Consider the following 14,157-nt stretch of genomic DNA (forward strand, 5'->3'; position numbering starts at 1 on the left):
CTATATCTCTATATCTCTATATCTCTATATCTCTATATCTCTATATCTCTATATCTCTATATCTCTATATCTCTATATCTCTATATCTCTCTCTCTCTCTCTCTCTCTCTCTCTCTCTCTCTCTCTCTCTCTCTCTCTCTCTCTCTCTCTCTCTCTCTCTCTCTCTCTCTCTCTTCTCTCTCTCTCTTCTCTCTCTCTAAAACTCCTCTCAACTCCCCAATTTCCTTTGAAAGCTCTACAATTACACCATGTGATACAATAAACCTACTAGGTATTACTCCAACATCAAATTTATCCTGGAATCCACACATTACGCAAATGGCTAAGTCTGCCTCGAATAAATTAGGAGTCCTGTTCAGATGGTGAAGATTCTTCTCCTCTGAACAGTTGCTCCAACTATATAAAAAGGATTGATTCATCCTTGTATCGAGTACTGCTCTCACATCTGGGGAGGTTCCAGCTCCACGTACTTACTGGACAGAATTGAATACAAAGTTATTCGACGAGTCAACTCTACCAATGTGACCTCAAAACTCGACCCGCTCAAATTCCGCTGCAAAGTAGGCTCTCTTTCTCTTTTCTACAGATATTACTTCTGAAGCCTTCAACATAAAAATAAAATAAAACAAGTCTGGAGACGGCAATGGTTCACGAGCGGTATTTGACGATGTAGATTGTTTCAGAAGTCAAGGATGAGACAATGTGATAATGTTTGACCAAGTTATAAAAATGATCAACATGATGTGGTACGGGTGACAGGTTATGAGCTACAAAATATCGAAAACCTGGTTTCGTTCAACAACTTTCAAAATTTGACCTTTGCATAACCTTTAAAGGTCAAAAAAACAATGTTGTGGACATTAAAATAAGGAAACAGGATACTTGCTATAGTTTATTGGAGTTAGTTCGTCGAAGAAGGTCGAAAACCAGGTTCGATTCCCACAACTTTGAAAATTTGACCTTTGTGAACTTTAAAGGTCAAAGGTCAAGGATTATGACCTTTGGTGCAAAACTTCCTCTGGAACATTCCAGGAACAATACAACGTCATATCGGCTATATGGCATCTCGCACTCCTCGGATTATCCATACTTTGATGAAATCAGCGTAAAGACAAACTTGAAGGGGGTGCCACGGGCAAGGTGTTCGAGATAGAGCAAAATGGTTTCAAGACTTTAGGTGGGGAATGACCTCAAGATTATGCATAAAAAAATTGTCATCCCAGCTCTCAAAGTTTTGGCGGTCGTATGATTTTTATGTCAAAATTCGCAATTTTCTAAGTTCGTGACCTTGTGACCTTGACCTTGGGACAAAAATGAAAAATCGAGCTCCGTGGGGTTATGCAGGTGCCATTGGGCTAACCGAATACTGAAACCCCTGCCAGATTCGACAAATCCCCTTGGAGAAGATGGATTTTTATGTCAAAATTCGCAATTTTCTAAGTTCGTGACCTTGTGACGAAAATGAAAAATCCAGCTCCGTGGGACTATGCAGGTGCCATTGGGCTAACCAAATACCGAAACTCCTGCCAGATTCGACAAACCCCCTCGGAGAAGATGCAAATTGAAATCGGCTACCCCCTAAAAACACATGTTTTTTGGGTGTGGCTCCGCCCATAATGCGCGCACCACGCCCATTCTCAGGAAAAGACAACTAGATCATGATATAAACCTCCCACCAAAATTTTATCAGGATCGGATCAAAACCCACGGAGCTATGCTTGGGACAGACAGACAGACAGACAGACAGACAGACACACCAATAACAAATATAGTGGTCACTTACTGACTCGTGAACCAATAAAATGAAAGAACAAACAATATACAAGGTGGAACCATCACCCTTACCATTGCCAATTCTTCTTTTTCAAGTCAAAAACTCCCAACTGCAGTTTCATAATTGCTGCTATGTAACCACCCTGCACCACACACAGTGGAGGCAATAACATGAGGCCATTACAGTCTATACAACAATGTCTGTGACTGTGCACAGTTACAACAAAGGGGTCACAGCTACAATGACAGTATTCAAACAACACAACCCGAGTACTCACATGCTTACTAAAGGTGATTGTCTTCTCAGAGTTGGATGCTGATTCAAGAATAACATCGCCAACTTCAACTTCGACAATATCTTTTGTACTCTCGGGTAGCTTGACAGAGATGAGGCGGCTAACAGCTGTGAAGCGGGGCATGTTCAGAAAGTGTGATGTCAATCCCTGGACAATGCATTCTGTATTACTAGATCAAGTTGTATACATAACATATGCAAACACACAAAGGCAAAAGCACAAGCTTCCCCACTGTATCAATTGGCACTCTTCATATCACTGGTAATGTCATGTATTGCAATGCAATCTCACATTCATTGCAATCTTGCGTTACTTCATCCAGCCCCGGTCGATTCCTACACAACATATAGAGCTGGTTTTCTTTTGAGGAGCAGGAGAAAAGCGCTTGTAGCTGGCTGTGCACCAAGTACGTCTGAGAACATTCAGACACACAATAAGTTACCAACGTTACCATATAACCAGTTCTGTTCAAGAAGGCTAAAAGCAATATTTTTCCTTCATGAGGGTGAACAAAAAAAAAAAAAAGTCTAAAAAGATAAATGTAATAAATGGGAAATGTAATTACTTTATTAAAGAGATCTTTATATGTACTGGATTTTTTTTCTCCCCGAATGGGCTGGTAGGATAGCATGGAGGTACACGCACAAGCCTCTGAGCCGTCTCGCCTGGGTTTGAATCTCAGCCCAGCTATAAACTGTCATCATGGAATTTCGCAGATAGGGTGAAGCATTAATGTGTGTGCCACCCCTCGAATGGATGATAAAGTTGGAATCGCGTCTGCCGTCATTTGTTGGTGGACGACCAGAGTCGACAAGTTCTGGAAAACATAACGATGTCTGTCAGGCAGTCAGGCAGTGGGTCGATTAACATTTTTTCCCTAATCCTCCGAGGCGGCTGAATTTGGCCACAAGGGTCAGGTCAGGTATGGGAGCATGTGCCAGAACAGCACGTCGCTGCGTCCACTTTCCGCCGGTACTCCAGGGGCCTCCGTCTGGCCATCCCCCATGGAGATGCCAGGCCCATCCCCATCTCCTTGAGATGATGGTCAACCTGTTGCAACCACGAGGCACGTGGTCGACCCACTGGCCTCCTCCACTCATGAGACTCCCTCGCTGAGAGAATCTGGTGAGCAGGATCAGAGTCAGGAAAACGAGCCACATGTCCATACAGCCGCAACTGACGCTCACGGACTATGCAGGTAACAAATCTCATCCGAGTCTCTCTCAGCAACCGCTCGTTGGACACAAAATCCGACCAGCGATAGCCAAGGATTCTCCGAAGAGACCTGGTACCAAAGGAATTAAGTCTCCGTCTCAGATCCTTGGTCAGAGTCCAAGTCTCGCACCCATAGAGCAAGACTGGAAGTACCAAGGACCTGAAGACTCGGACTTTCGTCCTCCCGCACAGGTACTGGCCCCATGATCTGCCACACCCCATGATCCAGTGAATCCATGACTCCTCAGGCCCGACCCAGACGTCTATTGACCTCTGACTCGCAGCCAGCAGAGACATGAATATCACTGCCAAGGTAAGTGAATCTCTCCACGACCTCAACATCCTCACCACAAACAGACACAGACAGGACAGCAGCATCCAAGATGTCACCGAAAGCCTGGATCTTAGTTTTAACCCAAGAAACCCGTAATCCCAACGGCTCCGACTCCTCATTCAGCACCTCGAGGGCCCCCAAGAGGATGTCTAAAGTCTCCGCAAAGATGACTGCATCATCTGCAAAGTCAAGGTCCGAGATCTTGACATTCCCAAATGACGCACCGCAACTTGATCTCTCCGACATCCTCCCTAAAATCCAGTCCATACAAGTGCTGAAAAGTGTGGGGGCAAGTACACATCCCTGACGAACTCCAGTAACAACTGGAAATAAGTCAGAGATGGTACCACCACACTTCACAGCACTCTCAGTACCAGAGTAGAGTTCAGACATCAGATCGATCAGTTTTGGTGGCACCCCACGAAGACCAAGAATCCTCCAGAGGACATCCCGATTCACTGAATCGAACGCTTTACAGAGATCAACATAGGCTGCCAGCAGCCCCTGCCGAAACTCTCGTCTGCGTTCGGTGAGGACACAAAGTGCAAGGATACGGTCAATCGTTGACCTCTTTGGTGTAAAGCCTGACTGCTCTGGACGCTGGTGCTCAAGCAGATGGTGGCGAACCCTATCGAGAATTATCCGAGCAAAGACCTTGCCCGGCACTGAGAGCAGCGTCACCCCTCGGTAGTTGTTGCAGTCTTGGCGATCACCGTTCCCTTTCCAGAGAGGGACAACAAGGCCCCTCTTCCAGTCAGTTGGGATGATGCCTGTGTTCCAGGCAGAGCACAAAACTGCATGCAACGACACGAGTGCAGCATTTCCACCAGCCTTGAGAAGTTCGGCATGGATGCCACAGATCCCTGGAGCTTTGCCCCGTTTCAACTGGTTCACCGCAGCCCGTGTTTCCACAAGCGTAGGTGGACCACAGTTGATTCGAGGGTCAGCAACAGGGATTGTAACACCCTTGACGTCCAACTCGACAGTTGGGGGATCAGCCTGGTACAACCGCTCAAAGTAACCGGCCCAGCGGGCCTTCACTTCAGACTCCTCTGTCAAGAGCCTACCACTCTCTGCTCGAACTGCAGTGCTCCGAGGGATGGGCTTGGATGAACGTAATGCGCGAATTCCCCTGTAAGCGGGACGAGAATCACCTGTCCACAGGTGATGCTCCACCCCCTCACAGATTCCTCGCACATAGGCCTCCTTGTCCACCCTCAGTGCACGTACAGTTTTACGCCTCAGCTCCCTGAACAGGTCAGCTCTGCCATTCAGCCTGGCCCTGCGACTCTGGTCAATGGTATCCAGTGTCCCTTGAGAGACAAAATTCTTCTTTGCCCTGCGGTGAGCTCCAAGGCATCCACCGGCAACATCAAGGACGGTGGTCTTGAAGGCGCTCCACAACTCTTCAGGACCCCCCAAAGCACCCAGACCCTCCAAGTGTCCACTCAGCCTGTTCGCAAACTCCTCAGCTACTCTCTCATCCCTGAGCTTGGCAACATCCAGCCTAGGCTGGGATGGTACCATTCTCCAGGATTTAAGGTGCAGCTTTAGAGTTGCTACAACAAGCCTGTGGTCAGTATTGAGGAACTGAGCACTCCAGTAGACCCTGCAGTTCTGGATCATCCTCCAACGACCGTCAATGAGGACATGGTCAATCTCCTTTGCCACACCGCCAGCGTTGGAATACCAAGTCCAGCGATGAGCATGTGGGCGCTGAAACCATGAACCAGCCACCCTAAGTCCATGACTTCTTGCAAAGTCAAGGAACTTAGTGCTATTCTGGTTCATAGTTCCTGACCCATGGGGACCAACACACACCTCATAACCGTCCCTATCAGTTCCAGTCGATGCATTGAAATCCCCCAAGACTAGAAGTGTATCTCGTCTGGGGCACTGATCAACCACAGACTCGAGTGTGGCGTAGAATGCATCCTTCACGGTGAGATCACTCGCCTCAGTCGGAGCATAAACAGAGACCGGGGAAATGACACCTAAGGAGTGACGAATCCTTAATCTCATAATACGCTCGTTGACCGGTGTTACCTCAATTATCATTGGGGTCAGCTTATTGGACACAGCTACAGCAACTCCTTGGGTATGGTAACCATCAGAGCGACCAGACCAATAGTAGGTGTAACCACCCACCATTATCTCGCCGCAATCCGGTCTCCGAACCTCAGAGAGAGCTGCAATCCCGATGTCCAAACGCTTGAGCTCAGATGATAACAGAGACAGGTGATCATCCTCTCTTAGGGATAGGACATTCCAGGCACCCACCCGAAGGGACCGCCTCAGGTTAACCCAAGGAGACCGCCGTCTGGTGGACGACACCTCAGCACCACTCCGACACACTCTCCCGCAATCTGACCCAGGGATGTTACCCCGTGGTTTCCCTCCTATCAAAGATTGGGGGTCCCGAAGGCTTTGCCCCAATCCCGTCATCCGGTGAGCTGCCCTGCGAAGGGAAGCTGCACAGGAGGTACTCCCACGGAGTGGGTTTTCAGATTTTTTTGCGTTTTTTGCGTTTTGCGGAATGAAGGGTTTTACGGTGGCCGGAGTGCAAATCCTGCCACCAACCTCCTATAAGAAGTGACCCAACTGCAGGAGGACGCCCGCAGACACAGTTGGGCACTGGATATGGATGGCCGTTGGCTCACAAGGAGCTCCTCTGCCCTTTGACAGGTTTTGTTTTTAATCCTGCTGGGTGTCCATATCCAAACACCCTCCTCACCAGAAAACCTGGTGGGGGAGACGGTTTAGTCGTCGACAACCCGACCATGGAACAGGTTAGTACAGGTTTACATGGTACCTGTAGCAGGTCACAGGTCGAACCTGACCTGACTACAAGGGTGATGATTCATGAAAAAGCTCAAAAACGAATGGAGCCATTATTTAATTACCATCCAGGCGGTGAGATAATTAACTGAAAATGTTTGATGTGATCATCATGTACAATGATAAGCTAACAAGCAGTATCCAATTCATTCAAGTGACTCATTTTCACCAGATTTCTTTTCAATTCTTGAGAGCAGATGGGATCAAAAGACCAGCATCAATGCATTGGTACATGGTTCATTGCATGTATTTGATGATATCTCGAAAAACATTCCAATCGACGAATATGGAAGAAGCCTTAATGTCCAAATTTGAACTCACCAATATTCCAATATAACCAAGCACATCAGCTTGGAAATAACTCACTCCACAGATGCGATATCTTATGATCATAATCAGCACACGTTCCACGTTACATTTCTCTGGATCAAATCACATCAAACTCCACAATGTTAGTTTAGGCCAAGGACAGTCAATTACGAAGTTATCGTGGCAAATTCCCATGTTATACAACAAATTATTTTGAAATCAAGTGTTATAATTTTGAAGCAGTTACCCCTACTCCCATGTTTTTTTGGCAGATTCTTCTGAAAGTTGAAAATGACTTAACGATGAGATATGATGATTCAAAGAATCACTCGACAAAAACGAATGGAACGTTTTTCATCAATTCAGGACCCACTCATCCTCCAAAGTTTTCACCGCATGGATACAATCGTGTTATCGGGCCTTTTCAGCCATAATTTCCCATGGAATCAAACTGAAAATCAAATTTAAATCACCGAATGCACCCCAATTATACCTGTCCTCCATCCATCGGGAGACAAGCGTCTGTCCCACATGGGACTATTCATTATTACCGTTATTAATTTATTCCTTTCCCAACACAAATGGGGGTGTTTTGTCCCCCATTTCCCACTGCGATTTTGTTTGTTACTTATAAGCCATAGGCTTCTGAGGTGCATTTGAAGACTGACCAACGCATCTTCCACCATGAAATAAAGGTACGTTTTGATTACAACTAATGCAGAGGAAATGAGGTAATGCAGGTTTTGTTTGCGGTGATCGAAGCAGCGGTCGACTCTACACCGCCAAAATTAAAGTTTCGTACAATGAAGAGAACTGCTGAGTTCATTTGAAAACTGGACAACATGTCATCTATCAAGAAAAAAAGGCACGTTTTCATAATGCAGAGGAAAGAAAATAGTCATTATTATTATTGTTATTATTATTTGAAGTGTTAAATACAAGTTTTTGATTTTCACCCAAGTTTTCAAGACTGAATAGCGAGTAAATACAGGTTTTATAAACAAACTATTTCACATGTGCATGGATATGCAATTCACATATTATGTGAAGTAAATAAGCATATGTGGCAAATTGGAAAAAACGAAAAAAGGGGCTGGTCGGAATCAAAAGCAGTTTGAAAAAAAAATTACATTACTGACTTTTCCCAAATGTGGTAAAGACATGGTAAAGACGCTAGTTAGTGTAGTAGATAGTAGAAAAATCGTGCAAATTACGATACAAGCATCAAATTTGGCATTTCTGTTCTGCAGGGCTTTCTGATCAAATCTGTCTGATTGGCCATTTGAAAATCCAAATTTTGAAAAATTTGAAAAAAAAATAAATAAATTTGAAGTCACAGCTGGCTGAAATTCTTGAAGCAAAAGTGAACATCCCAGACAGAGAACCAAGGGGAGATGCAGTCATCATTGATGGATCAGCACTTATCAATGCCCTACCTCCACGCACTTCAAAGATATTTGATGACTATGCTAAAGAAGACATCATCCCAAAGGTGGAATCCTATGGTGCCAGGTCCGAGAGGGTGGACGTTGTGTTTGATGTGTACAAGAAGTCAAGTCTAAAGTCCGAGGCAAGGTCGAAAAGGTGGCAAGGAATCCGAAGAAGAGTGACAGGAACCAGTAAGACCCCAAGTAACTGGAGAAGCTTTCTTCGAGATGACAGCAACAAGACTGAGCTGTTTCACTTCTTTGTGGAAAAGATGTGTGAAGCACAGATGACAAGCACAGTCATTGTCACAAAAGGAGAAGATGGCATTAGCAACACAAGGAAGTCACTGGATGCTGTGTCTCCATGTTGTCATGAAGAAGCTGATACTCAAATATTTGTACACGCCAGGGATGCAACGACGGATGGTAGCAAGTCCATTATCATTAAAGCTAATGACACGGACGTACTAGTCATAGCAATATCTGTACTGCCATCCTTACAGGAACTAGGTCTTGAGAACATGTGGATTGCCTTTCTCCAAGGAGCCAAGGCACGATGGATTCCAGTCCATGAGGTAGTTTCTGCAATAGGGCCTGAGAAAGCTAGAGGGATCCCATACTTCCATGCATTCACTGGATGTGACGTCGTGTCTGCCTTCCGCGGTAAAGGGAAGAAAACTGCATGGCAGACTTGGAACGTCTTTGATGATGTTTCTGAAACATTCACCAATCTCAGCCAGCATCCAACATTCATTCGTGATCTTGACTTTTTTGAAGTTTTTTTTTTTTTCTTCAAATTTTTTAAAATTTGGATTTTCAAATGGCCAATCAGGCAGATTTGATTAGAATCCCCTGGAGAACAAATGTGCCAAATTTGATGCTTGTATCATAATTTGCACGATTCCTCTCAAAAATTGCTGTTATCTGCCCCACTAAGTCAAGAGATCGAGGATGGCACAAAATACACCAGAATATTGAGATCATTTATTGACGAGTGATGATATGGAGGTTCCAAGTAAGACAAGTTAAAACTTGATAAGAAATTGTGGTGACATGATATGAAATATGTAATTATCGATGTAAGAATGGGAAGGACAGAGTTGGGGTTTAGATGGGGGAAGGGGAGAGCAAAGATTGTACAGAGTTTGGATGGGGAGGTTGAGGACTTGGGGTTTGGAGTTTAGGAGATGGGGGTTGACGACTTGGGGTTTGGGAGGCGGAGGTTGAGGACTTGAAGTGACATTGTACATTGTGCGGATGTTCCTCGGGTCCCTGATAATAATAATAATAATAATAATAATAATAATAATAATAATAAAGAAGACTTAAAGTAGGAGCCATTGAAGGGAAGAAACAATTTTCTTGATTTGAACCAGTAGATAAATGCTATAAGAGCAAGGATTACCTTGATGAGAATCCCATCCATGAAGTCCCAAAGCTTGATGGTGCCATCAAGTGAGCTGGAGTACATCTGCAGCACAAATGTTGGGCAAACTGATTGGCATTTACATTCTGAGCACTTATGATACCGCAACCCTATGTTTGAATTACCATATATTGTGTTGATTGTTCTCTAAACACTCTTCCAGGAGAGAGAGCTTTAAACATGAAAAAAAAAAATATATTCGGCATTCAGAGAGCAGAAATCTGACATTACTCTTAATCTCTTCACCTCCCGATGAAGTCATACAAAAAAAAAATACAAGATGCTTTGGGGATTTGTGATGTGTGAGTGTTTCCTGGAGCATCAAGGGATGTTGAGGAGGTTTGGAGGGAGGATTTCACAGCCACATGCCATTAAGCAATTGTGTCCAATATGGAACTCCACATCGAGGAGCAATCTGGGAGCATATCCGAGGATCAACTGCACTTTATCCCCATTTTGTTACCCATAGTTGTAGTTGAAAATGGTTTTCATTTGAAATAAATGTTGTCCATTGTAAACATTTCATCATTGTCTTGTACCTTACCAGATATCATGATTGTGCACTGAATAAATCATGCGGAGGACAGATTTTGTGTCGTTATGAGAGGGAAGGCTATTCAGTAAGGTGGTATTTTGTAGGGGCGCAAGGGGAGAGGTCAGGCGAAGCATCATCAGGCAGCAAAGAGGGGAGGGGTGGTGTTAAAAAAATGCCAAAAATAAGTCATGTTTTTAGCTCACCCGGACTTTAGTTTAGTGAGCTCATGTGATCGAGCAATGTCCGTAGGTCAGTGAGTGAGTGAGTCCATAAACACTGCAATCATTATTGCTTGAACCAAACACGATTTTGATGAAATTGGGCCACAAGCTTAATATCTGAGGCCTAACAAAGGTGTATTGACCTCATAAAAATCCGTTCTCATTAAGGGAGCCTCCGGGGGAAGGGAATTTTAACCCCCCCCCCCCCAAAATGGGTATTCACTCTTCTCCGAAACTATATACACGATTTGGATGAAATTTGACCACAACCTTCATCACCCATGATGTACCAAAGTTTGTTCACAGCATTAGAAGAAAAAAAAATCAGGGTCTAAGGAGGGAGAGATGTCAATAAGTCACCTGAGCCAAGTCTCAAGTCTTTGAGGGCAAGTCTCAAGTCAAGTGTCATGTCATAATGTCATTTATATCATAAGATAGACCTTGGTTACATTTAAGCCTTTAATACTCAAAAGGTTTACACGAGTCATGAGGCTGGTTGTTTAAATGAGCTTGATGATTTTTTTTGGGCCTGTGTACTCTGTAAAATAAATGACATGCACAAAATAAAAATGACAAATTTTTAATTGCTTTAATTCAAACTCGTTGACCTGACTCGGTGGTGTAATGGTTACATTTGGTGACCAAAATGGTTACAATCGGGAACGAAACTCAGTGACCAGAAGGCAGACTCAGTCCTTTGCGTGTCATTAATCTTGGTGATTCAAACGTTTATATAAGCAAATAAGATCACCTTCGGAATCTCTGCCATGTTACCTATAGTGAAGTGACAGGGTTGCTAGATGTCCGATAAGTATCATGTTTGTACGACAATTCAACCTCTTGTACGATGGTAAATTGCAAATGTATGATAATTCTGGCAATTCCAAAAAAATAAGTACTCAACCTTCAATTTTCAGTTTAAATTTCATGACATTTTTCTCAGTCTGCTGGGGAGATTATGACATTCTCTGTCACACCTTACGTAGCATTTTTCATGCAGGTGTAACATCATGCAAGCACGTGCACAGAGAGTAACTGAGAAAAGCAATGCACACATCACTTCCGAGCACACATCAAATTAGGGTTAGGGCTTCAACATTTAGGAGATATTTAAAAACAAATGACATCACAGTGTGCAGGTGAACGCAATGAGTTCAGAAAGTGGCCGTATGTTGGTCTACAACAACAACAAAAATTCGAATTAGAGCATAAATAAGGAGAAAATCGATTACTTCAAACACAATTTACTCATTAAATAAGCTACCAAATCGTCTAAATTTGCTTGGAATCCATTTCGTCGACAAAAATGAACCTAACTAAAAGGGCAATCAATGTTCGACGCCGCGATGTCACCAGATATGCCTCCGCCCACATCATTACACCATTGTACACACTTGTACCAAGTTTGATTTAAATCCCTGAACCCAGATTCAAAATATTAAATAATTCTGGCTGCCAGACCATGCATCCGATTAGGTTGAAATTAAAAACATATATTCCACATGACCACGAGATCATAATTGTGAAGTTTCACGTCGATTGATGAAGAGGTTCAAGAGAAATAATTGTTTTAAGATTTTACTTCAATCCAATATGGCTGGCTGCCAGACCATGTGACCTATGAATGATTCATGAACACCCTGGTATCCCCAAGGCTTGGGGAACATGTGGATTAAGTTTTCCTTCGATCTGTCGAGTCGGTTCTGGAGAAGATTTTTATAGGTTTTAGGGTAAATCCAATATGGCTGCCAACCCATGTGACCTATAATGTCACAGGTGGGGAACTTTTTGTTTTTCATGGATAGACAATCATACCTGTAAAGTTTCACCTCGATCTGTTTTGGGAAGAAGATTTTTGAAGGTTTTTATGTTAAAAACAACATGGCTACTAAACCATGTGACCGATGACGTCATCAATTTTCTTCCCCCTCCATACAACTTAGCCCGAGATGACTCAAAAATTTTCATGATGATCGGATAAAGCATTTGACACATGCAATTATGATGTCATAGCGAAGCCACCTATGACATCATCAAAAAAAATAACTTGTTTCCCATGGGGAGTATTTGGCATATGCCAAGTTTCAATTTTTTCCATGGAGTGGTTTTGGAGATACAGAGGTCCAAAGTTTTTCCTTTTTTCCAACATGGCTGCCACACCACGTGACCCATGACGTCATAGTTATCATTAAAGCATTCTACATGAGAAGTTCACCGATGGTGAAAATTTTGTGTCAATCAGAAAAGCAGTTGCTGAGAAAACAGAAAAATTAGTACGTACGGACAACCCCAAAACATAATGGCACCGACGACTATCAGCGGAGTCATAAAAATGTATTTTAAAATATTAATTTATCTTTTAAAACAATACTTTCAAATATGCCTCTGACTATCTGGAGTTTATATTCTCTGTATTGACTTCACTGCATTTTTTGTAACATTTCAGTCGAGCATAACCATCCACAAAATGAAGTCACAGTGATGAAAGTTATGAAACACAGCATTTATCTCCTCTTTCCGAAAATATAACAATTTCTCCTTTAATATATCGTGTTAAGATGTTTTCATTGTTTGTTTTGAAGGCGGTGTGTAATATTGCACAACACACTTCCATATTTTGATTCTTTTTTTTTCAGGCTATTTATATACAGTCGTGGCCAAAAATATTGGCACCCTTGCACTTTTTTCAAATAACTCACAATTTTCTCAAAAAAAAATAAGTTGAAATTGACAAAAGTATTTGGTCTCCGCAATTGTTTATTTCACTGTGAATATTACAGAACCTTTGTTTTTGATTCAGAACTTAATATATCCTTATAAATCAGAAAATAAAAATAAATGGCATTGACAAAATTATTGACACCCTCGAATTAATATTTGGCAGCACACACACACAGCCTTTGGACAAAATAACTGCAGTGAAGCCCTTCCTATAGCCATGAATGAACTTCCTACAGCTCTCTACTGGCAGTTTGGCCCTCTCTTCTTGTGAAAACTGCTCCAGTTCTCCCAGGTTTGAAGGGTGCCTTCTCCCAACTGCTGTTTTCAGATCTTCCCACAGGTGTTCAATGGGATTTACATCTGGACTCATTGCTGGCCACTTCAGAAAAGTCCAGCGTCTTGTCTTAAACCATTCCTGGGTGCTTTTTGAAGTGTGTTTGGGGTCATTGTCCTGCTGCAAGACCCATGACCTTCGATGGAGACCCAGCTTTCTGACACGGGGTTGAACATTGCGCTCCAAAATGCCTTGGGAATCCCCTGGTTTCATGATGCCACGCACACATTTAAGGTACCCAGTGCCAGAGGCAACACAGCAACCCCAAAACATCACTGAACCACCTCCATGTTTGACTGTAGGAAGGTGTTCTTTTCTTTGAAGGCTTCATTTTGTTTTCTGTAAACATAGAGATGATGTGCTTTACCAAAAAGCTCTAATTTGGTCTCATCTGTCCACAGGACATTCTCACAGAAGGATTTTCACTTGTTCAGGTGTGTTTTGGCAAACTCCAGTCTGGCTTTCTTATGTCTCTCTCTCAGCAGTGGGTTCCTCCCGGGTCTCCTACCATAGAACCCCCTTTCATCGAGTTGGCGACGGATGGTGCGAGTTGAAACTGTCGTACCTTGTGTCTGAAGGTCAGCTTGAATCTGTTTGACAGTTGATCGAGGTGCTTTCTCCACCATTCGAACAATCCTTCGCTGTAATCTTCGATCAAGTTTTCTCTTGCGGCCACGTCCAGGGAGGTTTGCTACAGTGCCCTGGGCCTTAAACTACCTGATTACATT

The 14,157-nt window shown here is 43.3% G+C and overlaps 1 protein-coding gene across 1 annotated transcript in view; it reads right to left on the bottom strand.

The window, feature by feature from the left end:
* Window positions 1-14,157, bottom strand: part of WDR75 (WD repeat domain 75) — a 110,678-nt gene that overhangs the window by 82,912 nt on the left and 13,609 nt on the right. Inside the window, exons 3-6 of the mRNA XM_085869718.1 lie at window positions 9,598-9,663; window positions 2,361-2,481; window positions 2,052-2,176; window positions 1,846-1,916 (exon numbers count right to left, since the gene is read on the bottom strand). Coding sequence (XP_085725844.1) covers window positions 1,846-1,916; window positions 2,052-2,176; window positions 2,361-2,481; window positions 9,598-9,663 — 383 coding nt within the window. The remainder of the gene's footprint in view (window positions 1-1,845; window positions 1,917-2,051; window positions 2,177-2,360; window positions 2,482-9,597; window positions 9,664-14,157) is intronic.

This window comes from Eptatretus burgeri, chromosome 2 (assembly GCF_056783735.1).
Source record: "Eptatretus burgeri isolate ZD-2024b chromosome 2, Ebu_testis_v1, whole genome shotgun sequence".
NCBI classification, from domain to species: domain Eukaryota; kingdom Metazoa; phylum Chordata; class Myxini; order Myxiniformes; family Myxinidae; genus Eptatretus; species Eptatretus burgeri.